The sequence below is a fragment of the Antechinus flavipes genome, chromosome 3 (assembly GCF_016432865.1).
Source record: "Antechinus flavipes isolate AdamAnt ecotype Samford, QLD, Australia chromosome 3, AdamAnt_v2, whole genome shotgun sequence".
NCBI classification, from domain to species: domain Eukaryota; kingdom Metazoa; phylum Chordata; class Mammalia; order Dasyuromorphia; family Dasyuridae; genus Antechinus; species Antechinus flavipes.
The window spans coordinates 605,429,768-605,454,378 of record NC_067400.1 but is presented as its reverse complement, the minus strand read 5'-3'; the positions used below and the strand labels follow the sequence as shown (position 1 = coordinate 605,454,378).

Genomic DNA, 24,611 nt, shown 5'->3' with positions numbered 1-24,611 from the left:
GAGGGCTAAGTGTAGACCTGCAAGTGTGCACAGCTAGAGTGTCGGTGCACATTTGGCAATTACTTATTGAGATAGAAAGTCTGGCCTCGTTCCTTGCAAAAGGCAAGGGCTGGTCTGAGGCATATTTATAGAACTAACCCTGTGGAGGGGCGACTCATTGTTAGCAGGAGGGAGAGAGGGAGAGAAAGAGAGAGAGAGAGAGAGAGAGAGAGAGAGAGAGAGAGAGAGAGAGAGAGAGAAACAGAGAGAGAGAGAAACAGAACAGAGACAGACAGAGACAGAGACAGAGAGAGACAGAGTCGATGAAAATGAGAGACAGGATTTTAAAAAGGAGGAAGAAGACGAGAGCATGAGAAAGAAAGAAAGTAAAGAAATTGCCCATCAGGGATAGAGAATTAGAGAGGATCAGAGGAAATGAGAATGAGAAAGAAATAATAAGGGAGGGAAATGAGTCTGAGAGAAAATGTGAAAAAGAGAGAAAGAATGAGATGAGGATTAGTGAGTTAAAATGAGAAGGGAAATGGGGGAAGATAAGAAATGATAGAGAGAATGAGAAGGAAAAACAAAGTGAATGAATAGAAAGAGAAAAAATGAGAGGGAGAATATAAGTGAAAAGGAGGAGAGAGAAAGGGAGCCAAGTTTGTTTTGTTTTTAACAGCTTTCCCCATTTTAGAAAAACAAGAGGAAAAGGAAAATAAAGTATGCTTGTAGACAGGTTCATTTCACATGCCAGTGGGAAAAGAGCAGAAAGATAAAATCTGGTCTCAGCTACTTTGTCCTAATGTCTTACATTCTATCTGATGCTGACCTTTCCTGTTGAAAAAGCAGGCAGAGCCATGCCTGGATCCTGAGTGGCTCAATGTGCCAGGGGTGACTTTCCTGGTTCACTCAGGGCCTCCAGGTCTGTACTTACATTACTCATCAGATGTTTTATTAACTATCAACTGCCCCCTTGCCCTATCTCCTACAGCTCCCCCTCCTGACTCCTCTGACCTTTTCTTCTATTTCCTACTAACTTCCTTTATCAACTCTACTCAGTCTGTTTTCATCTGTCATCAAAAAGCAAAAGTGCTGGATGGAAGGAGGAAAGGAAGGAAGGAAAAAGGATGGAGGGAGGGAGAAAAGAGGGAAGGAAGGAAGAAAGGAAGGAAAGAAGAAAGGAAGGAAGGAAGGAAGGAAGGAAGGAAGGAAGGAAGGAAGGAAGGAAGGAAGGAAGGAAGGAAGGAAGGGAGGAAAGGAGGGAGGAAGGAAGGAAGAAGGAAGGAAGGAAAGAAGGAAGGAAGGAAGGAAGGATGAAAGGAAGGAAGGAAGGAAGGAAGGATGAAAGGAAGAAAGGAAGGAAAGAAGGAGGGAGGGAAAAAGGAAAGGAGGGAGGGGGCAGGGAGAAGCTACCCAGAAAATGAAGTCAATATCCAATTTTTCCCGTGAATGTTGAGAGAACAGCATAGAACATAACCTTGGAATAGAAAAGACCCGGATTCCAATCCTACTTCTCATACTTCTTAGGCAACACACCTGCTTCCTGTCTGTAACCAGCACCCACCTCAGGCTGGTTGTGAAACTTGAATGAGATGTGGGTAAAGCAACCGCAAGTATCCAAGGGCTCTTTAAAAGCCAGCTCTGATCATTATTTTTGCCCAAAGGATCTGTGATTTCAACAGCATTGGGGGAAAAAGAAAGTGCTTTAATTCAGAAAACGAGTTCGGGTTTGGCAAAAAACTCTGCCATCTAATAGGCACGAGAGCATTTCTCTGGTTGCCCGAGCTCTCTAGCTTGTTCCCCTTCCACCCCCGTGGATTCAGGTGCACTTCTTATCCCCATTTTACAGACGAGGCAGGCAGAAGTGATTTGCTAGGGTCCCACATGGGAAAAATGGCCGAGACCGGCGCGTGCCCGACCCCGGGAGAGAAGAGGAGCAGTTCCTGCGTGCCTCGGGCGGCTGGCTGGGCAACGCTGGGGGCAGTCTCCGTCCTCTTCCCCCCTCCCCCACATCCCGCCGCCCCACCCCCACCCCGGCCCCCCAGTCCTTTCGCGGTAATTTCATATTGCTTTTGTCTTTGGTTGCTGCTGATGTTTTAGGTGAGGTCTGCCACAAGTCTTACACGCAGTTCTCCAACCTCTGCCGCCACAAGCGGATGCACGCGGACTGCCGGACCCAGATCAAGTGCAAAGACTGTGGCCAGATGTTCAGCACTACCTCCTCTCTCAACAAGCACCGCCGCTTCTGCGAGGGCAAGAACCATTACAACCCCGGGGGCATCTTCGCCCCGGCCTTACCCCTGACGCCCGGCTCCATGATGGACAAGGCCAAGGCGGCCCCCAACCTCAACCACGCCGGCCTCGCTTTCAATGACTACTTCCCCTCCAGGCCCCATCCCGGGGGGCTGCCCTTCTCGGCCGGCCCTCCGGCCTTCCCCGCGCTCACTCCGGGCTTCCCGGGGATCTTCCCTCCGTCCCTGTACCCCCGGCCGCCTTTGCTACCTCCCACCCCGCTGCTCAAGAGCCCCCTCAACCACACGCAAGACGCCAAGCTCCCGAGCCCCCTGGGCAACCCGGCGCTGCCCCTGATCTCCGCCGTCAGCAACAACAGCCAGAGCGCGGCCGGCGAGGAGAAGTTCGAGGGCGGCCTGGACAACTCCTACCTGGAGAAGCTGAAGGCCCGGAACAGCGACATGTCCGACGGCAGCGACTTCGAGGACGTGAACACGACCACGGGGACCGACCTGGACACCACCACGGGCACGGGCTCCGACCTGGACAGCGACGTGGACAGCGACCGGGATAAGAGCAAGGACAAGAGCAAAGGCGCCGAGGGCAAAGCGGACTTCGGCGGCGGCTCGGGGGCTCCCGGGGCCCCCAACAGCCTCGGCGAGGTCCCCGTCTTCTACTCCCAGCATTCCTTCTTCCCTCCCCCGGAAGAGCAGCTGCTGCCCACGTCGGGAGCGGCGAACGATTCCATCAAGGCCATCGCCTCCATCGCCGAGAAGTACTTCGGGCCCGGCTTCATGGGGATGCAGGAGAAGAAGATGGGCTCGCTCCCGTATCATTCCATGTTCCCGTTTCAGTTCCTCCCCAACTTCCCCCACTCTCTCTACCCCTTCACGGACCGCACCCTGAACCACAACTTGCTGGTCAAAGCCGAACCAAAGTCGCCCCGAGATCTCCACAAGGTGGGCAGCACCAGCTCCGAGTCCCCTTTTGATCTCACTACCAAACCAAAAGAGATGAAGCCCATTTTGCCCACCCCCAAGATCCTCCCCCAGGCCCAGGCTTCCGGAGAGGAGCAGCCTTTAGACTTGAGCATTGGCAACCGGATCCGGGCCAGCCAGAACGGAGGAAGAGAGCCCCGGAAAAACCACATATACGGGGAGAGGAAACTCCTTCCCAGTGAAATGTTGCCCAAGATCTCGCCATCTCAGCTCCCCCAACAGCCTTCCCTGCACTACGCCAAGCCGTCACCTTTTTTCATGGACCCAATATACAGGTATTAACATACCCTGCCCTCACCCCTCCGCTTCCGGGGTGGGTGCCAAACACTGTGAGGGAGGAGGGTTCGGGAGGACTTGGAATTGGAACCGGGCCGGAAAGGTTCAGAGTCTCATTTTCACTTGAGGTGATCCCAAGATAACTCCTAAGCCTTCTCCCAAGCCACTTCAGTTTCCTAACAGGGACCCGTCAGCCAAATCTCCTAGCTGTGGCTCCCTCCAAATAGCCAAAGGTCTCATTTCTGGCTGTCATGTATTCAAGTCATGTGAATCATCCATTCATTTATTCAACATATATGTCAGGCCCCCTGCTAGGTGCTGAAGACACAAAATATAAAACAGTCCCTCCCTTCAAAAAGCTTATGTTCTACTGTAGAAAAACACAGATAGGAAATTACAAACTTTATATATAGTTTTATATATGTATGTGTATACATGTATGTGTGTATATAGTATGTATGAATATGTGTGTATCTATTCATATATAGTGTGTATGTATTTATATATGTGTGTGTATGTGTGAAGAAAGGAAGGAAGGAAGAAGGAAGAAGGAAGGGAGGGAGGGAGGGAGGAAGGAAGAAGGGAAAGGAAAAGAAGGAGGGAAAGGAGGGAAGGAAGGAAGAAGAAAGGAAGGAAGCTTCCTTATGCCTACTAACCAGCAAAAGCAGCAGGGAATTCTTGCTCTTGAGGAATAGCATAGGAAGGAAGGAAAGGAAAGGAAAGGAAAAAAAGGAGGGAAAGGAGGGAAGGAAGGAAGAAGGAAGGAAACTTCCTTGTGCCTACTAACCAGCAAAAGCAGCAGGGAATGCTTGTTCTTGAGGAATAGCAAAGGAAGGAAGAAGGAAGGAAGGAAGGAAGGAAGGAAGGAAGGAAGAAGGAAGGAAGGAAGGAAGGAAGGAGGGAGGGAGAAAGGAAGGGAGGGAGGGAAGGGAGGAAAGGAAAAGAAGGGAAAGGAGGGAGAGAAGGAGAAGGAAGGAAGAGAGAATGTGAAGAAGGATAAATAGAAAGAGATACATATACACATATAGCTCCAGATGTGTGTATAGGAGTGCATGTATATATTTTATTTGTGTACACAACACATACACATACTCCATATACTAAATACATTCAATATATAGAAAGAGAGAGTAATTTCAAAGGTTGTCCCCTACCAGGGATGGATCACAAAAGGCTTTTTGGAGAAGGTTGCACTTGATGTGAGCCTTGAAATGAATTGGGATTGCAGGAAACCAAAGTGACAAATCAAAGTGTCTGAGACATGTACTTGTAGTCAAGAAGACCTGAGTGTCCTCCTGAGACACTTACCAGTTGTGTGACCCTGGGCAAATCACTTCAACTTTGCCTGTCTCAGTTTCTTTATCTATAACATGGGGGTAATAATAAAACCTTGCTCCCAAGATAACCAGGATGAATAAGTGAGATAATGAGAGCACAGAATGCTTAACACAGTGTCTAGCACAAAGTGAATATAAATATCAACTATTACTGACATGAGGTCAGTCTAGTGGGTTGGAGCCACATTGTGAAGTCCAAAAGAGACTTTTTTGTTTTTATCTAGAGGGGATAAAAGGCCTTCGTAGTTATGTATTAGAGAGTGGAGGGCTGGAGGTAAGGAGCCCAAACAAGAAGATGCTGGAATAGTACCGCTCTGAGCTCGTGATGGAGGCAGAGTGAGGGACTGTGTTGTGATTCTGAGCCTTACATGGGAAGTTGAGGAGATCCTAAGACATCACAGATGTTTTCAGAGCCCCGCCAGCTTTAGCACTCAGCAGCCTTCCTGGGGGCCTTCTCCCTCATCTCCCCTCCCCAATTTATCTAATCTCTTCCCCAGCTCCAGCTGCTTCTCCTGTGGCTTCTTTCACTTCCCCCAAAGGGAGTCAACCTCTGCTCTTCCCATCCCTCAGGACTTCTTTCATTTTCTCCCCTGATTTCTACCCATTTCTCCTCATTGTGGTCCTTTGGAAAGCAGCATCCAACCCCAAATCCTGGAAATATGTGGCTCCATGCTACTTATTCCTTTCAAAAGGGATCCCCGATCACTAGCCAAGCACCGCTACCCTATATTTTCCATTGCCTGGTCCAGAAAGGAGAAGGCGAAGTTAGATAATCAAGACCACAAGGAAACAAGACACAACTGAGTGAGAAAGCTGCCTTCTTCCTTGGGTGACAACTCAGTTCTCTCTTGTTCTCTCCCCTACCTTCCCTATTCCTTTCTCCCCTGTTAACTTCTTCCTCAACCCAGATCGACAAAATTATCTTAAATAGGAAGGGACCTCAAAAAGCAGCAAATCCAATTCTACATTTCACAGAGAAAGAAACAGAAGCCCAGGGAAAGTGATTTGCCCAGTATCACACAGCTAGTTAGTGGTAGAATTCAAATTGAGATCTACTGAGTCCAAAACGAATGTTCTTGACACAGTTCTAATTGAGAGTAGGTAGAAGGTATCCAGACTTCTTTTTTTTTCTCTAGCCCGCCTTAAATCCTGCTTGCCTCTCAGTTCTGTGATGGGATGGGAGGAAAGAAGTTGGCTTTGGAGTAAGTTTCTTCCTCTATAAAATGAGGAACATCCAGGGGGACCCTCCCAACTCTAAACCTATAAGGCATTGTTCTGACTCATCCTTAATAAATGCAAGCCCAGAGGCTGCTAGGTGGAGACCCACAAGATGAGATGGCCCTCTCCCTGGATAACCAAGCCCCCTGAATCTTGGAAATTTTATTTCTAAACTAACTTGTATGACTTCCTCAATTACTGTTTTCCTGCTTGCTTTCATAAATAGATTTGTTCTCTTAAAAATATATAGATATATAGATAGATATGTATATATATATGTACACATACATATATATAATATATATGTAGGCATATATTGGGAAATGAGGATGGGGAGCAGATTAAAAAGCAGGGGCTATAGCAGTCTAGAATTGAGACTATTTCTCAGGGAAATTTAAATCAAAAGCTAGAACCCACCCTTCTTTCTGAAGCTAGCCAGTGTGGGGAACCAATGTAAGTGGAGCCACCCATCAGGAGGCAGAGGGGACCAGGGCTCCGGGAAACTAGGCGGGTGAGGACCCCACACCTGCCCCGTCCCTGGTTCCCTGCTATTGTGCGGTTCATAAATGTGGGAAAAGGAATTATGTCAGTGTCTAAGCGGCCAAGGAGCTGTCAACTTGGACGAAGATTAGTGAGGGGCTCATTTTGTCCGCCAGCTCCTCTACCAAAGCTTCCCTTCTCACTTGCTTACAAGCTCACCATCTGTGGTCCCTCCAGGCAGGCCTCGGTCTTCAGATAGATCATGCTCTCTGCCCAGTGCCTGACATTGTTAGCCTTGGAAGTATAAGAGGAAGTAGGGTGGGGGTGCGGGAGGAGAGAGAAGGGAAAGAGAGAAAAAGAGACAGAGACAGAGACAGAGACGCACACAGAGAGAGATGGACAGAGATAGAGACAGACAGACAGAAACAAAGACAGAGAAACACACACAGAGACAGATAGCAATAGAAAGACAGAGAAAGAGAGACAGAGAGAGATAGAAAGACAGAGAATAAAAGAGAGAGGAGAGAGACAGAGACAGAGAGAGGGAAGGAGAGAGAGACAGACAGAGACAGAGATAGAGACAGAGAGAGAAAGAAAGAGAATAAAAAAGAGAGGAGAGAGACAGAGACAGAGAGAGGGAAGGAGAGAGAGACAGACAGAGACAGAGAACATGAGGGGGGAGCCACTCCACTTCTTTGGACTTATTCTCCCAATACACCCTCTCTGTGCTGTTGGAAGGGAGGAGATGGGAAGGGGCGCAGAAGGAGGACAAGGAAATTATTTTCAAGTCATCCAGGGTTCCACCACCCCTGTGTGTTTTCATGACAAATGTTACCATAACAAGACTCAGTCAGGCTTTGCCAATTCAAACAAGAGGACCTGGATTCCTGGGCAAAGCCAGGAGACAGATGTGAGTCGAGGGAAGGAAGGAAGAAGCCTCGTTTGTCTGCATTCTGCCGGGCTCCAGCAGCTCGGGACGGCCAGAGTCAGGGGTGGGATCGTTTGCAAACCAAATTGTTTGTGTAACATATGCCATGGTCAGACTCCCGAGTCTGAGCCAAAAGACTTGGGGTGGGGAGGAATTCTATATTTAAAGCTGGGTTCCACTCCAACCACAGGCACTTACTAGCTGGGTGACCTAGGGCAAGCCTTTTGCCTTCTCAGAGACCCAGTGTCCTCATCTCTATAATGGACACCATACTGTTGGCACTTCCTACCCCACCGCTCCCACCAGGAGAAAAGGCCTGCCCAGGGTCACACAGTCAATGGCAGAGCCCTTTTCTCTAAACCCCCATTTTCTCTTCCATCCAATGGGGGCGATGGTTATAAGACCCATGTCACCGACTTGTCAGGGGGATGCAATTGGATGAAGTGCTTTACAAACCTGAATGGAGTCTAGAAACTTGAGTGAATGTTATCTGAAGCTCTGCCCAGAGCCCCATTTCCCAAAGGGAGCACAAGAAGGAAAATGTAGGGGAGCAAAGCTGTTCTGTATAAAACATCGGTGAGCACTGAGGAAAGGAAACATACAGTACTTGCTGTAAAGGCAAGGGTTCAAATCCTGCCTCAGACATTTACGTGTTGGGCACATTCTTTAAACTCCCAGGACCTCTGTTCCCTGACCTATACACAGAGGGCGTTCGACTAGATTTAGGATTCTTTGAACTTCTCAGTGGGGAAAGTTGGATCACCAGAGTGATGGCTGTAAATTATGCCTTCCTCAGCAGCCCCTGCATTTTAGGGAGGCTCAGTGAAGAAATAATGGCTCTTACAAATGGGGAGTCGTTTATATGGAGCAAAGCTCTTTTGCACATATCATCTCTTGTGTGTTCCCTACAATCATGGCCCCAGGCAGAGAAGGAAGCTGAAGTCTGCAGAGCATAAGTGACTTACTTATCCAAGATCCCTAAACTAAAAGAAAGACAGAGAATAAGAGAGGAGAGAGACAGAGACAGAGAGAAGGAAGGAAAGACACAGAGAGAAAGACAGAGACAGAAAGAAAGAAAGACAGAGAACAAAAGAGAGAGGAGAGAGAGAGACAGAGAGAGGGAAGGAGAGAGAGAGACACAGAGAGAAAGACAGAGACAGAAATAAAGAGAGAGAGAAAGAAAGACAGAGAATAAAAGAGAGAGGAGAGAGAGAGACAGAGAGAGGGAAGGAGAGAGAGACACAGAGAGAAAGACAGAGACAGAAATAAAGAGACACAGAGAGAAAGAAAGACAGAGAATAAAAGAGAGAGGAGAGAGAGAGAGACAGAGAGAGGGAAGGAGAGAGAGACACAGAGAGAAAGACAGAGACAGAAATAAAGAGACAGAGAGAAAGAACGACAGAGAATAAAAGAGAGAGGAGAGAGAGAGACAGAGAGAGGGAAGGAGAGACAGAAAGACAGAGACAGAGAATGTGAGGGGGGAGCCACTCCATTGATTTGGATTTATTCTCCAACTCAACTTAACTAGGTAATGAAAGACCTGTGATGCAGACCCCGGGGCTCTGGATCCCCATCCATTCTAAATTCCCATGCACCCCACTGCCTATTGCTAGAGGAAGGCTGCAGATCTGTTTATTTTGCAATTAGCCACATTAACCAAATCTGGGCTGGGGGGCAGAGAAATTTAACCTCCTGCCACTGTCTGAAGGGTTTTGTTTAAATGACATATTTTCTTGTCTGGGATGATTTAGGTGAGCCTCTGCCTAGAGGCAGGGAAATTGGAGAGATGACCTCAGAAGGTCAGACAGGCCATCCATCAGCAGCAGCATTTTATTGAAAGCTTACAGAGCACCCAGCACACTAAAGGCTAAGTGGGTGGGAGTTTAAAAAAATCTGCTGCTGCCTTCAGGGACTTATAGTCTAGTCAGCCACCAAGAGACAGCTCCAACACTTTCCAGCCTGTGTGTCCCTAGACAAGCCACTTAACTCTCTGAGTCTCATCTGTAAAACTGGGGAAATAACACTTTTATTATTATCTCCTACAAAGGGTGGTTGTGAGAAGAATGCATTTATAGACACATATATAGGTGTGTGTATATGTATAGAGAGAGAATATAGTGTATATAATATGTAAGCATACATTATATAGAACATATTAAGAATGTATTATCTATAATATATAAAGTTAATATACATATTTAAGAATGCATTATATATTATATATAAGAATGCATCATATATGATATAAAGTAATATGTAAGCATGCATTATATGGCTATAAATATGTGTAAGAATGTATCCTATATAATATATAAAGTTTTAATATACATATTTAAGAATGCATTACATATTATATATAAGAATACATCACAGATGATATAAAATAACATGTAAGCATGTATTATATAGCTATAAACATATATAAGAATGTATTCTACATAATATATAAAAGTATACAATAATGGAAAACATATGCTATATAAGAATATATAATAAGAATGTTCTATATAGTATATAGGAAAGCCTTATATATAGTACCTAAGAATATATCATTACAATACACTATATATATGAGAATGCATTATATATGATAATACATAATAAGAATCTACCATATATGATATATAAGAAAAAATGAGAATTCATTCTATATAATACGTAATGCAATAAGATGTATCATATATAACAAAGTATATTTCTAATATACACATATTATATTATACATATATTTATACATTATTATATATACATATATTTGCCTTAATATGCTATAGAAATGGAAATTATTATTATTATCATATATTAACTTGCTGTGACGATCTAATGAAATACTTGTAAAGTGCTTTGCAGACTTAAGTCACGCTACAAATGCTAATTATTGTTATTATTATATCGATTAACAAATTTCCCCAGTTGCTTCTGATTTTGCCCTCTGGGGTCAAGCTGAAGAAACTTCATTCTTTTTCCTTTCCAGCAGGCTTCAGATATTTAAAACAGCAATCCTGTTCTACCCACCCCCACCCCCACCCCCAAGTCTTCTGTCTCATTTAAACATCCCCATTTCCTTTATTTGATTATTACATGGCACAGACTCAAGATTCTTAGCCCTCCAGTTATTCTTCACCTTCTCCATCTTGCCAATGTCCTTCCTCGAATGTGGCATCCCGAACTGAGCATGCAATCCATGCTGATTGGGGTCTTACCTGGACTTTATTGGAAAGATCAGGGAAGGCTTCCTGGAGAAGGTGGGATGGGAGGGCTTACAGGATGGGTGGGATTGGGATAGGCAGATGGGCTGGGGAAGGGCATTCTGGAGAGGGGAGCAGCCTCAGGACCACAAGAAGATGGGAATAAGGAAGCATGACTGAGTGGGGCAGTTCTACAGAACAGCCTGACTCTGTCCCAAGGCACATAGAAATTAGGCAGGGTGAAGTAGAGGAAAGAACACCGAATTTGGAATCAGAGGAGGGGGCTCAAATTTCATCTTGGCTATTTACTGTCTATAGGACTCAGACAAATCAGCTTTCTCTTCTAGAAAATGAGAGGTTTTGATTAGCTGAGTTCTGTGGTTCCTTTTAGATCCATAACCTTAAGCAGCAAAGGGAGGGAGATAAAGCTGGTTATACCAGGAAGATAATGGAGAGTCCTGAATCCCACATAGTAATAATAACCACTAATTTAAATAGCACTTGAAAATTTTCAAAGTACTATTTATTGACACAATCTGCCCTGAGCCTCATGGTGACACTGTCAAGTACTACTGGTATTATTTAGACACATTTGCAGATAAGAAAATGGCCTCTTAGCTACTAGAACACATGGGTTCTAGATCTGAAATTTAGTCTTCTAGATGTTTAAGAAGTAGGGAGCCATGGATAGTTCTTGAGCAAGGAGATGAAGGACATAAGAGGGATGCTTTGGGAAGGTGATTCTTTTGACAGGCTCCATCCTGTATTTTTCAGACACGTTGGTTGACTGGCTTCCAACTCAGTGGGCTATTTATTAAATGGATTTCAATAGACTTTATGGCCCTGTAGGGTATATGTAACCCTCTGTATTGTTGTCCAGCAGGGTGGAGAAGCGGAAGGTGACTGACCCTGTGGGAGCCCTAAAGGAGAAGTATCTGCGCCCATCTCCTCTGCTGTTTCACCCCCAGGTAAAACCAGTGGCAAGCAGAGGGAGGGTCTGGGAGACTGGCTGAGCCTAAATGGGTTCTAATCTCTGAACATAAGCTATCATCATCCTTTTCATCATCACTATTACCAATAATAAGAAACCTAAATTCCAGTAGACTCAGGATGGAAAATGTCATCCACAACCAGAGAGAGAGCTATGGAGACTGAACATGGTTCAAAGCATAATATTTTTACTTTTTTGTTGTCGTTTGTTTGCTTGTTTTTTCCTTCCTCGTGGTTTTTTCCCTTTTGATCTGATTTTTCTTGCACAGGATGCCAGAAATGGAAATATGTTTAGAAGAATTGTACATATCTAGCCAAAAAAATATTTTTTTCTAATTTTGAGGGGGCGGGAGTTGTTTGCTTGTTGCCCAAATAATAATAAGTCTGCACTTTAAAAAGTGTTTTGCAGTCTGCCAATTATTTTTTATATGTAACTTTATATTGTATAATTTCCTGGAAAAGAAGTTAGGACAAGTCTTGTTATCCCCATTGTACAGCTATGAAAACAGAGGCCTCAAATCAATGAAAGAGACAGGCGGAGAACCCAGGTCTTCTGAATCTGCATTTCATACTCTCCCCACTGTCCTTTTTACCTCCCTTTGGTCTGCTGAAAAATTCAGATTTTCTGTTTCTCTCTGACTCTATAAAAAAAAAAAAAGTCTCTCTAAAGAGAGTCCATTCTCCTTGGATGATCCACACCAAACTAGACAGTTTTATTCTTTCTGGGGAAGACAATGGCAGATGAAGAGGGAAGAACACTGGATTTAGCATCAAAGCCTCTTTGTGACATTGGTCAAATCATCCATCCTTCCTGAGCCTCAGTTTCCTCATCTGGAAAATGAGAAAAGTTGGATGGAATGATCTTTAAGGTATCTTTCAGCTAGAGAATGATGATTGTACTATATGCTTTACCTTTATCATGCTTAGTAACATGGAAAGATCTGAGCCTATTTCCACGAGACTTTGGCCCTTCAGCAGTTTTTTTTTTTCTTTAAATAATATTTTCCCCAATTACATGTAAAAACAATTTTTTAACATTTAAAAAAATGTTAAATTCCAAATTCTATTCTTCCTCCTTCCCTCCTCCCTGAGACAGTAAACAATCCGATATATATATATGCCATAAATATGGCAGTTTCTTCCCTCTTCCAAAAAGATTTGCAAAAATCCAAATTCACCCACAAACCACCAAGTGTGTGCTCACGGCCCCTTAACAGAGGCCCTCCTGTGTCTAATGTAAGACAATAAATACCATCAATACACATAACACCCTTTTATTAATTCCCTACTATGGGCCTAACCCCGTACCGGACCATGTGGGGGCTTTTACAGATATTCATCCGCAGTGGCAAGATTTTAAGTCAGAAATCCAAATCCTCCAGTCTTTGCTATCTTCTCCTTTTTGTTGTTTGTCCTTAGTTCTGGAAGAGAACTGTGTCAGGGGTGTCATGCCGTGATATGCAAGTGAATTGGATTTAAGTGAGGGAGGGTTTGTGCAAGGTCACCTGACTTACTTTCCCCTCCAGGACCTTCTGGGTCCAGTGGCCAGATATAGATCAGAAGGATGGGAGAAGGCCCCAGATGCGATGGGAGATTTGGGCTTTTTAAGCTAAGGTCTCAGTTTGACTGAGGCAACACCCATTCAGTGATTAAGGCAAAGGATTTAGTAAGATCTTAATAAATCCTCACTGACTTGACCTGGCTCCTTTTCCCGATGTACCTTCCTCCCTGAGACCTGCCCCAGAGGCCCTCTTGTGGGCCAGGACCCAGGCCCTCAATCTATTGTTCCCTTTTTATAGCAGTTTCCCACCTTGGATAAATAACCCTTTGGTTTGTGAAACCTGGGCCCAGCCCCTGTTCACATCTAAACTTGTTGTCCCTCATTGTTTCTCCGGACCCAGAGAGTTTGGTTAATAACTTCCCCTGATTTTCCTCCGAATGGGCTGGAAAAAGTGCACCAGCCAGCCAGGCACATCCTGTGTTTGTGTCAGGGAGAATGGTGAGGAGTTCCTGTTGGGAATGGGATAGAGAGGATCGGTCTGGGACCGGGGAGCCGGTGAGAAACTCTCAAGAGTGGACCCAGGCACAGGAGGGCGGGAGAGGTCTCATTGTTCAGACAATGAGAACCTCGGGAGTGGGTGAGTCCTCCCCCCACCCTCGCTCCCGTCGCCTCCCCCTGTTGGAGGTGGGCTGCGGGTGGGGGACGGGAAGGAGAGGGATTTGGGAGCCTGGTGATTGCCAATAACTTATTCCATCAAGCGGGCCGAGGGTGGGGATGGCAAGCAGTCAGAAGCCACCTGGTCACTGATACCATTTACAAAGTACAGTAAGTCACTCTGGAGGAAACCGATCTGAAAGCTGGAAATTTATCCCCACCAAGGGAATGAAATAACCTTATTGTGCCCCAAAGGGGTCCTTCTGGGAGATGTGGCTGCTCGGGTGGAGCGGCAGGCAGAGGGGACCCTGTCTGCCCACCGGACCTGGCTGAGAATAATAACAGCATTTCTATAGGGCTGTGAGTGATTTGGCTGATGTCATCTCATTCGATTCTCATAAAGCAGGTTCTCTTATTGTTCCTATTTTGCAGATGAGGAAACTGAGTCTGAGAGAGATTGGGCAGCTAGCCCAAGGTTGAATAGTTAGTAAGAATCTAAAGCACGATTTGAATCCAAGCCTTCCTGCCTCCCAAGCGGAGCAATGTAATCATTATGTCCCCATTGAACTCTAAGCTGCCATTTTTGTTTTCCAAACCTGACACTTATCCAAGCAACCCAGACTCTTGTGGAGCTTTTCATGGGTTGATTTTTATTTGTTTTTAAAATAAGAATGAGGCTCGAGCATTGCTCCCCACCCTCTCCATTTTCCCTTTTACTATAAAGTTGTTTGGGAGAAGGGGAAATGTTTGGCTGGATCGCTGCCTGTCCTCCATCATCTTCACATTATGGGCATTTCATTAGTGTTTATTGACTTAGATTGGACAGACCCAAGAAGAGGCCGTAGAGTGAGAATGGCGGTGACCTTAGAACCATGTAGTCCCAGCTTTTCATTTTAGAGGGAAGGAAATTCAGATGCAAGGAGAGTCCAAAGGTGGAGCCAGCTCACGGGAGTCACTGGGAAAGGGACTGCCCAGCATCATCTGTCCTTGATATGTCTCCCAACAAGATCCCAAGCACCAGCATGGTCTCTGAGATTAAAGATTCTGGCCCATTAATGCTTCTCTTTGATTTCCTCCTCCCTCAACTTACTCTCCCTCTGTTTCAACTTCTTATTCCTTATCTTCTTTCTCTTTTTCCTCTCTTTTTCTCCCTCCCCTTTCTCCTACTTGCCCCCCTTTTCCCTCCTCTTTCCTCCTTTCTTCTCCATCTCTTCTTTTTTTATCTTCTACCTTCTTCCTCCCTTCCTTTTCTCCTCTTCCTTCTTCTCCCTCTATTTCCCTTTCTTCTTCTTTTTCTTCTTCCTGTTTTTTTTTCCTTTTCTCCTCCTTAGTATTTTTTTAAATTATAACTAGTCAGTGGTTCCCTAAAAGCAAAACATGCTTCTCTCCCCAGGACAGGCTGTGGCCTCTGTTTAAACCCTGCTTTTAAAAGCCCTCAGCCTTCTTGCCAGCTGCTGTCTCTAAGCAGGGCTGGCACTAGGAATAAGAAAGGGCATCTCCAGGTGTTCTGACAAAGGTCTCCACTTGGGCACCTGAGTGCCTGGGTTTTGTTAGGTGATGGGCAGCTGCAGCCAAAAGCTTTGCTATCAGTGAGCCAAAAGCTTTGCTACCAATGGTGAAAGATCTTTTTGAGTGGCTGGGGTTAAATGTTTCTTATTTTATATCTCTTAAAGAAGGAACCTGAGTGTCCAAAAGAAAAGACCAAGATCAGGAGCAGGGAGGAGGGGAAGAAAGGGAATGCTTGATTTCCTGCCCTCTCACTCTTTTTTAAAGTTTGTTTAGAGTGGTTGTCAAACAGTGAAAGATCTTAGCTACTCTAATCAATACAATGATCCAAGACAATTCTGAAGGACTCTTGATGGAAAATGCTTTCCACCTCCAGAGAGAGAACTGATGAACTCTGAGTGCAGATTGGAGCTGATTTTTTTTTCATTTTCTTTAGTATTCTTGCTTCAGAGGTCCCTTCTAGTTCTAAGAGCTATGATCCAGTCTCCCACCAAAAAGAGAGCGAGAGAAACAGAGAGACAGACAGACAGAGATAGAGATAAAGACAGAGACAGACAGAGAGAAAGAGACAGAGAGTGACAGGAAAAGAGGGGAGGCGAGAGGGAGAGAGAGATAGGGAGGATGGAAAGAAGGTGGGAAGGAAGGAGAGTGGGAAGGAAAGGGAAGGAGGAGGGAAGGAAAAGAAAGGGAAAGGAAAAGAAAGGAAAGGAAAAGAAAGGAAAGGAAAGGAAAGGAAAGGGAAAGGAAAGGAAAGGAAAGGAAAGGAAAGGAAAGGAAAGGAAAGGAAAGGAAAGGAAAGGAAAGGAAAGGAAAGGAAAGGAAAGGAAAGGAAAGGAAAGGAAAGGAAAGGAAAGGAAAGGAAAGGAAAGGAAAGGAAAGGAAAGGAAAGGAAAGGAAAGGAAAGGAAAGGAAAGGAAAGGAAAGGAAAGGAAAGGGGAAAGGAAAGGAAAGGAAAGGGGAAAGGAAAGGAAAGGAAAGGAAAGGAAAGGAAAGGAAAGGAAAGGAAAGGAAAGGAAAGGAAAGGAAAGGAAAGGAAAAGGAAAGGAAAAGAAAGGAAAGGAAAGGAAAGGAAAGGAAAGGGGAAAGGAAAGGAAAGGGGAAAGGAAAGGAAAGGAAAGGAAAGGGGAAAGGAAAGGAAAGGGGAAAGGAAAGGAAAGAGGAAAGGAAAGGAAAGGGGAAAGGAAAGGAAGGGAAGGGAAAAAGGAAAGGAAAAGAAAGGAGGAGGGAGGAAGGAAAGAAAGAAAGAGAAGTCTTTGTTCTCCCAGAGAGATAAGTGAGTTACCCTACCACATGTGTAATACCTGGAAAATCCAGGATTCAATCTCAGGTCCATCTCATCCCATCTGCAGCCCTCACCACAGAGCTTTTCCAAAGCCAAGTAACCCCAAGATCTTTTTAACCTTCCACCCTTTCTTCCTAAACCATTGTTCTTTCTACAACCCCATGCTGTACAAGGTCAAACATCTGAGAAAACAGTGTGATTCATATACCAACAATTAGCATTTAGATCATACTTTATCTTCAAAGTATCCTCCCTACATTAACTGATCTGAGAATCCCCACTGAGAAAGGTATTATTTCCATTTTATTTTTTGGCAAAACTAAGGTTAAGGAGTTTTGCCCATGGCCCCATAGTTAGTAAACATCAGAGGCAGAACCTGAACTTAGCTCTTCCTGATGGCTAGTTGCCTTCTTCCTAACATCATTTCTTTTTTGTATGGGAGCAGATGTCAGCCATTGAAACCATGACGGAGAAGCTGGAGGGCTTTGCGGGCATGAAGACGGACACAGGAAGCTCCCTGCAGCCCCTCCCCCACCATCCCTTCAGTTTTAGGTCCCCGCCCCCAACGCTGTCAGACCCCATCCTCCGGAAGGGCAAAGAACGTTACACGTGCAGGTAACTTTCAGGTTGGACAAGTCGTGGGGCATCCATAAGAAGGGTTAAGGGAAGACATTCTGGAAACCAGTTCTACATTTCACAGAAGCAGCTTTTTCTAGGATCATTTAAATCATTCTCTCTGATATCTTTTTGGGTTGACTTCTGGACCCTTGATTGGTCTGAACCAATCCAGGAACCCTTGGGCTCCTTGGTGAAGGTCTGGCACTCAGAAGAACAGAGACCCTATTCCATACCCATACCCTGAATTATTGGCCTTCCTCTCGATTAAATTCAATAAGCATTTATTAAGTGTCTATTATATGCCATGCATGGGGTACACAAAGACAAAAATCCAACCATTGTTGGATGCTTCCATTCTGATAAGGAGAATGTCATTATCCACTTGGAAACCAGGTCGAAAGCAGGAGTGGTCTTAAAGCAATCCCTTCCCAATTCCCAAATATGATAAAAATCCAAAAGTGCACTGTTGATGATGGATCTTTGTGTCCAAAGTGCTTCCCGTGTGAAAAAGCTCTGGCTCTAGGAGTCAAAGGACAAGGGTTAAAATCTTGACACCCCTTACCCTCCCAAGGAGTCAGGTATCCCATTTGTTTCCTATTTTTCCTGTTTAGTTACGAGAAGATCCCATGAAACAATCTGAGGATGCAAAGTTGAGCTATCACTGACCTTTTTTTTTTTTTTTAAATTCTGGAACAGGCAGCAGAAAATACACTTGGAATATGTGACCTAAATCCTATCCCCTTAAATTTATCCCAGTGGGCAGAGAACCTGTAATATTGAGAATTATAGTAAAGGGAGTCTGTGTAGACATGAAAGGCATTTACTGAGTGGGTATTATGGGTTAAACCCTATGCAGAATGATAGAAACACAAATACAAAAATGGTACAATCCTTGGTCTCAAGAAGTTTACAATCTAATGAGTGAGCTCTCAAATACAAAGGGATGGTGGCCAGGGAAAGGAGTTATGGGATAGAGTAGAGAACTTGGGGTGAGATCCATTGTTCCTTTGTTGCTCCAGACTGCAAATGCTGTTGGTATCGTTTAAATGTCCCCGGCACAGAGACCCAGTCGTCCTACCCTAGTTATGGTTCCAATGAAATTAACGATTAGTGGAACACTGCAGGATCCCAAAAATGCTGTTTTGTGTCTCCCTCACCACCTCATAAGTAGCTTGAGGAGGTTAGAAAGGGTGATTTCTGGCTAGGGTGAAGACATCTTAAAGTGGAATAATACCCCAAGTGGCCCATTGTGGTCACGGATTTAGCTTAAGCAATAAGAATTATAAAAGATCTTCTGAGAGGTGAGGAGGGAGGGAGTGGGGAAAGAACAAAATGCATATTTAATCCATCTGGAAAACATTTGAGAATTATTGGCTATTGGGGATTATCCATGGTATCCTCTATGGGTGGATGAGTAATTTTAAATTTGGAAATGGGATCCTAGGAAATGGCCACATCAGAAGGACCTCACTGGAGCTTACACAAATGGGATTTTTATGATATACGGAGAGTCTAAAGGTGGCCATATGTTCATTCCCCCAGGTACTGTGGTAAGATCTTCCCTCGATCAGCAAATCTCACTCGACACCTTCGAACACATACTGGGGAGCAGCCATACAGGTAAGGCATTTTCCTATTCCAGACAAGGCTTTTTTTTTTCAAATGTAAAGAAATTGTTGTGGATACATTTGTTTTTAAATTACCGACATGTCCCAATGTAACCCTTCCTCTTTCCTTTCAAAGAGAGTCATCCTTTCTAACAAAGAATGAAAAAGTAAAGTAAAGGGAAACAAATCAACCAAATTAACCAACTTATTAGAAAAAATCTAATGCTATATGCTTGGTATACACCTGTAGCTCCCACCTCTGCAAAGAAGCTGGGGGAGATGCTAAAGTCAGGAAGACCTGAGTTCAAATCTGGTCTCAGACACTTAACACTTCCTAGCTGTGTGACCCTGGGCAAGTCACTTAACCCCAATTGCCTCAGGAAAAAAAAAAAAAAGGAAGAAGAAGAAGCTGGGGGAGAGAGAGGTAGCCATTTTTATGGGTGAATCCAATTTATTTTGTTTGCTTTTTTTTTTTCTACAGAGAGTATATTGTATGTATAGCCAGATTAAGCTTCCATTGACTTAGTGATAGAGCTGAAATTCCCCCATTAGAGTCATTTTTGACTTAAAGTATTGCCTCTACCGAGATACCAATTTCTTGCCTAGGGAAGGTGAGCTATCAAGTAACTTCATAGAGCCTTAGAGCAAGAAAGGACCTCAGAGCTCCAATGTCCTTATTTTATAAAGAAACAAGCTTCCCTTCCCTTCCCAAGGTCACTTAGGTAGCAAGTGCCACAATTTGAACTCAGAATCTCTGACTGTGAATCTCCCATGCGTTATACAGCAGTTAGCTGCCTTTCTAATAAGAAAAACCTAACAATATATAAGGCCCTAAGTTAGGCACCAGGCCTAGACATAGTAAGCTTCATCTTCCTGAGTTCAAATCTGACCTCAAACCCTTCCTATCTGGGTGACACCGGGCAAATCCCTTCACCCTGCTTGCCTCAGTTTCCTCATCTGTAAGATGAACTGAAGAAAGAAATGGCAAATCACCCCAGTATCTATGCCAAGAAAAATCCTAAAATGAGATCATGAAAAATTGGGTACTTTCTCACACAATGTTCCTCCCCCTCTCTAAATTCCCTCAGATATGATAGATTTCCTTTGCCTCTTTGTGGGATGTAGTTTCCCTCTTTTTATCTGTCTTTTCCCTTTTCCCAACACTATCCTCTTTCCATTTCTACTTCCCTTTTCTTATAAAGTTGGGTACTTCTCAACAATAATAGTCACTTGGTGAGAGGTTCTTTGATCAGAGCGATCCATCCTTGAGAATCATAGACTTGGAGCCAGAAAGGATCTTGGAAGCATCTACTATTTTATTTTATAGAAGAGGATTCAATAGGGAAAGTCATTTCACTCCCGTCACCTAGGGAATAAATGATTTGAATCCAGGTCTTCTGCTGTCCAATCCAGCCCCTTTCCACCCCATAGGGGCCTGTTCATTTTTGCCCTTGTTTCTCCAGTGTGTGGTATAGAAGCCATTTGATAAATGCACACTGGTTAGTTGATTTGCATGCTAATTGAATTAAGACATCTGGCCCCTCTCTGAAGTCCTCGGTACCTTGGGAGAAAGGTTAAATCATGCTGATGGAGCCTTGTGTGGCTGTTGATTCTCACCCCTCATAAACGCTCCTCTCTTCTCCCTGTGAATCGTGCACATGTGGTCCACAATATGTCTCCCCAGATTGCTGCGATCCTTGCTTTGCTCTTCCAGTGATCAATGAAAACTCACGATTAGTCACCAATCGCTTGTTGAGGCTTCCCCCGCCCCTTCCAAAAAAGGGAGACCCATGGCTTAACGAAGGTTAGGGAAGAAAAGATCGATTCGATCTGTTCTTCTCCCACAAAATGAGCCGGGTGTTTTTCCTGTAATAGAGAGCTTACTTCTGCATGGTGTTTCGCTGAAATAGCCCCCCAGAGAACCAAGACCGAGTTTCTAGAAGAACTTAATGATCATTGATTTCTTTTGCTCCCTCCAAATTGTGACATCCAACTAAGGATACAATAATTGGTTGGGAAGTTGTGTGAGCTTGTGTTTTTGCTTTTGCAAATCCTGGCTTCATCTGAGAAACATTGTACTATAATGGAAAAAAGCAAGAAATCTGGAGTTAGGAAGGACTGGATTCAAGTCCAATTTTGCAATATGTGTCTACAATGTCCCCCTTCCTCAACTCTGCTGCATCTCTGAATCCTAGCCTCCTGCAGACTTTTTAGATCTACTTAATAAATGATTGTTGATTGAGTTTCTAGTGCTCTGCAAATTACCTTGTTTCTTAGCAATAATAATAATGATGATTTGATATAAATTTATTGATATAAATTTAAGCATTGCTATAAATCTAAGGCTGGCAAAATGCTTTATGTATCTTATATCATTAATCTACTTATCTTGTTTTCTCCAATAGGAGGTACATATTTTACCTAATATATTTTGTGTACAATAATGATCACTAGCATTGATATAAATCTAAGGCTGGCAAAGTGCTTTATGTATATTATTTCATTGATCTATTTATCATGTTTTTTTTTCCATTAGGATGTACATATTTTACCTAATATGTTTTGTATACAATAATAATCACTAGCATTGATATAAACCTAAGATCAGCAAAGTGCTTTACGTAAATTATTTCATTGATCTACTTATCGTGTTTTTTTTTCCAATAGGATGTACATATTTTACCTAATATATTTTATATACAATAATGATCACTAACATTGATATAAACCTAAGGCCGGCAAAGTGCTTTATGTATATTATTTCATTGAGCTACTTATGTTTTCTCCAATAGGATATACACATTTTGCCCAATATATTTTGTATACGATTATATGCAACTGTATATGTAAACTGATATATTTTATATCAGTATATGTCTATATGTGTTGGTTTTGCTAATGGAATATACAACCTTTGAGGGCATGCACTGTTTTTCTTTGTCTCCTCAGTAATTAGTGCAGAGCTTGGCAAGGTAGGCACCTTATTAAATCAAAGAATTATGGTTCTGCCCAAAATCCCAAAGCTCAGAAAGTCAAACTAGAATTTGAACCTGCAAACAGATCCAGTATTTGGTACAAATGTTGTGATCCGATCTTTACGTAAAATACTACAGAGACTGTAAAGAAGGGGCAAGGACATGTTTAACACATATTGGATTACTGGCTGTCTAGGGGAAGGGAGGAAAAAATTTTAGAACACAAGATTTTGTAAGGGTGAATGTGAAAAATTATCCATGTATCTATTTCGAAATAAAAAGCTTTAATCAAAAAAGAGGGTTCAAAGGCAAAAAGAAGGAGCAAGAGGCAGCTAGATGGAGCAGTGGATAGAATACTAGTCCTGAAGTCAGAAGGACATGAATTCAAATCCAGCCTCAGACGTTTAACACTGCCTAGTTGTGTGATTGTGGGCAAGTCATTTAACCCCAATTGCCTTGCCAAAAAAAAAAAAAAATAGAGATAAAGACATTATTTGAGAGGGAGAGATATATTTGATCTGGAAGCTACTTCATCTTGCTGAAATATTCAGATTGGAACCATCTTCTTTTTTAAACCCTCTCCCTTTAGTATGAAAAATTTTCAGCATGTATTTCAGATAGTAAAAAAAAAAAAAAAAAAAGAGAGAGAAAAAGCCAGTGTCATGTTTCTATATTGTTTTAAAGCTTGACAATAGTCTCACAATAAAAAAAAAACCCATAGGGGTCGGTGCCATTATTAATGCTCTTTTACAAAAAAAGAAACTGAGACTCAGAAAGATGAAGTTTATCCATCCAGGTTCACACAGTTAATAAGTACATGAGACATAATTTGACCACATCTATCACTAGAACCCTAAATTTAGAATTGGGAAAGACCTCCATTTTTATCCCCTTCATTCTCCAGGTGAGGAACATGAAGATCAGAGAGCTTAGGGAATTTATCCAAAGTAAGCACTGGAGGTGGGATTTGAATCCAGATCCTTTAACACCGTAAACTCTGCTCTTTCATGCTTCCTCTCAAAGAGAATTGAGAAGCAGGGTTGGGGTAGAGGGAGATAACTGTTTAACTCTCCTAATGCCATTCCCTGGAAGGTCAAAATCAATTTGGTTCACTCTGAAATTCTATGGAGCATCTCTGATGTTAAGGGCTCTCCTCTCCTCATTCATTAAGAAGAGCCTTCTATTATGCAAAACCCTATAACCTCATTCTTCGACATAAAACCTGACCCAGGAAGGAGGGAGGACATGGGCTTCTCCCAGGCATTCTGGGAGGTTAGCATCAGGAACACGTCAATTGCATGACTTGGGAATTATACCCGGGGTTCCAACCTCTGCCAGGCTGTTGGCTAGATCCGCCGCAGTTCCACGTAGGGGACCGACTGCTCCTCGGCATCTGTTCGGGGTTTGTTTTTCTTTCATTTCCTTTCAGGAGCTTTGGCCCTGTCATCTGCATTAAGCTGAAACCTCCGAGCAGAGTGGGCATTTAGCACACAGCTGAAGTCTGTGTGGGACCGCTTTTAAATGGTCCTCCTGCGGGTGGATTTTTTATTTTTGTAACCAAGCTCAGCTGATGGCTCAGGGATGCTTTCCAGTCTAACCTTCTCCCCCTTGCTCACTTTCTTTCCCCTTTCTTTCATTTTCCTTAGTCATATCATAGAACTGCAGCTAGAAGGGACCTCAGAGGCCATCTAGGCTATCCATGGGGAAACTGAGACCAGGAGAAGATAAGATCTTGAGCTGAAAGGAACCTTAGAAATCATTTCTCCCAGTACTCCCCCATTTTTACAGAGAAGAAAACTGAGACCTTGGAGAAATTAAATGGCATACCTAAGATACCAGATAGAAAATGTAGAACTAAGCCCTGACTTCTGTTTTCTCATCTGTGAAATGGAGAAAGTAAACAATAGCACCTACTCCAGAAGATTGTTATGAGACTAAAGAAGTATACCCAAGTACTTTGCTATAGAAATGGAAGTTTTTAGAAATATCATCATTATGATGATGTCATTTCTAGGAGGAATAGTGAATAGAGTACTGGCTTTAGAATTAGGAAACTTGAGTTCAAATCCAGCCTTAGACACTTACTAGCGGTCTGACTTTAGGGAAATCAATGAGTCTTTTTGCCTCAGTTGCCTCATCTGTAAAGTGAGTATAATAACAGAACCTACCTTCCAGAGTTGTGATGAGGATCAAATGAAAGATACTTGGAAAGCACTTAGTACAGTGGTGTTAGTTAGAACTAACTAACTAGTAGTGTTAGTTAGTGATGTTAGTTAGTATAGTGGTATTATTTAAATGTTAGCTAATAGTAACAATTCTACTCTCCCTTTCTTGCCTTCTTTTGTTTGTTTTTCCCTTTAGATTGTAAGCTTCTTGAGGTCAGGGACTGTCTTTTTAATTTACTGTATCCCCAGGGCTTAGCATACAGTAGGTGCTTAATAAATGTTTATTGGAATAAAGTTTGAGTAGGAATAGTAAGAGTAGCAACAGCAAGAGTGAAATGGATTGAACCCGTGATGTCATTAGAACCCCCAAAGAGGAGACTCCCTCTTCCAATGGAGGCCAGTCCCCTCCCTGCAGCTCTAGAGAGTTGCCTAGAGCAAAGCCATCAATCAGGATGCAGAAGCACTCCTGAATGCCCCCAGCCAGGTTAAAACGTAATTAAGAAGTAGTTAGCAAAATAAATACAATAAACAGATCCTGTTGATATGTAGTTATCTAGGGCACTGTGTGCTCTCAGGGACCTCTGTATACAAGTTAGTGGCCCCTGTTTCTATCTGAGTTTAACCTCAATGGCCTAGTCAACTGAGAAGATGAGTTATTTCCACAGGGCTGGGAAGCC

The 24,611-nt window shown here is 43.5% G+C and overlaps 1 protein-coding gene across 2 annotated transcripts in view; it reads left to right on the top strand.

Annotated features, from left to right (window-relative positions):
* The first annotated feature begins 235 nt into the window (after positions 1-235).
* Positions 236-24,611, top strand: part of PRDM16 (PR/SET domain 16) — a 32,008-nt gene continuing 7,632 nt past the window's right edge. The window contains exons 1-4 of one of the 2 annotated variants that reach the window (XM_051988748.1): positions 236-3,484; positions 11,520-11,604; positions 17,015-17,184; positions 18,730-18,807. In XM_051988748.1, coding sequence (XP_051844708.1) covers positions 2,136-3,484; positions 11,520-11,604; positions 17,015-17,184; positions 18,730-18,807 — 1,682 coding nt within the window. In that variant the 5' untranslated portion in view covers positions 236-2,135. Of the gene's footprint in view, positions 3,485-11,516; positions 11,605-17,014; positions 17,185-18,729; positions 18,808-24,611 lie in introns of both variants that reach the window. The other variant, XM_051988747.1, reaches the window with a different exon arrangement.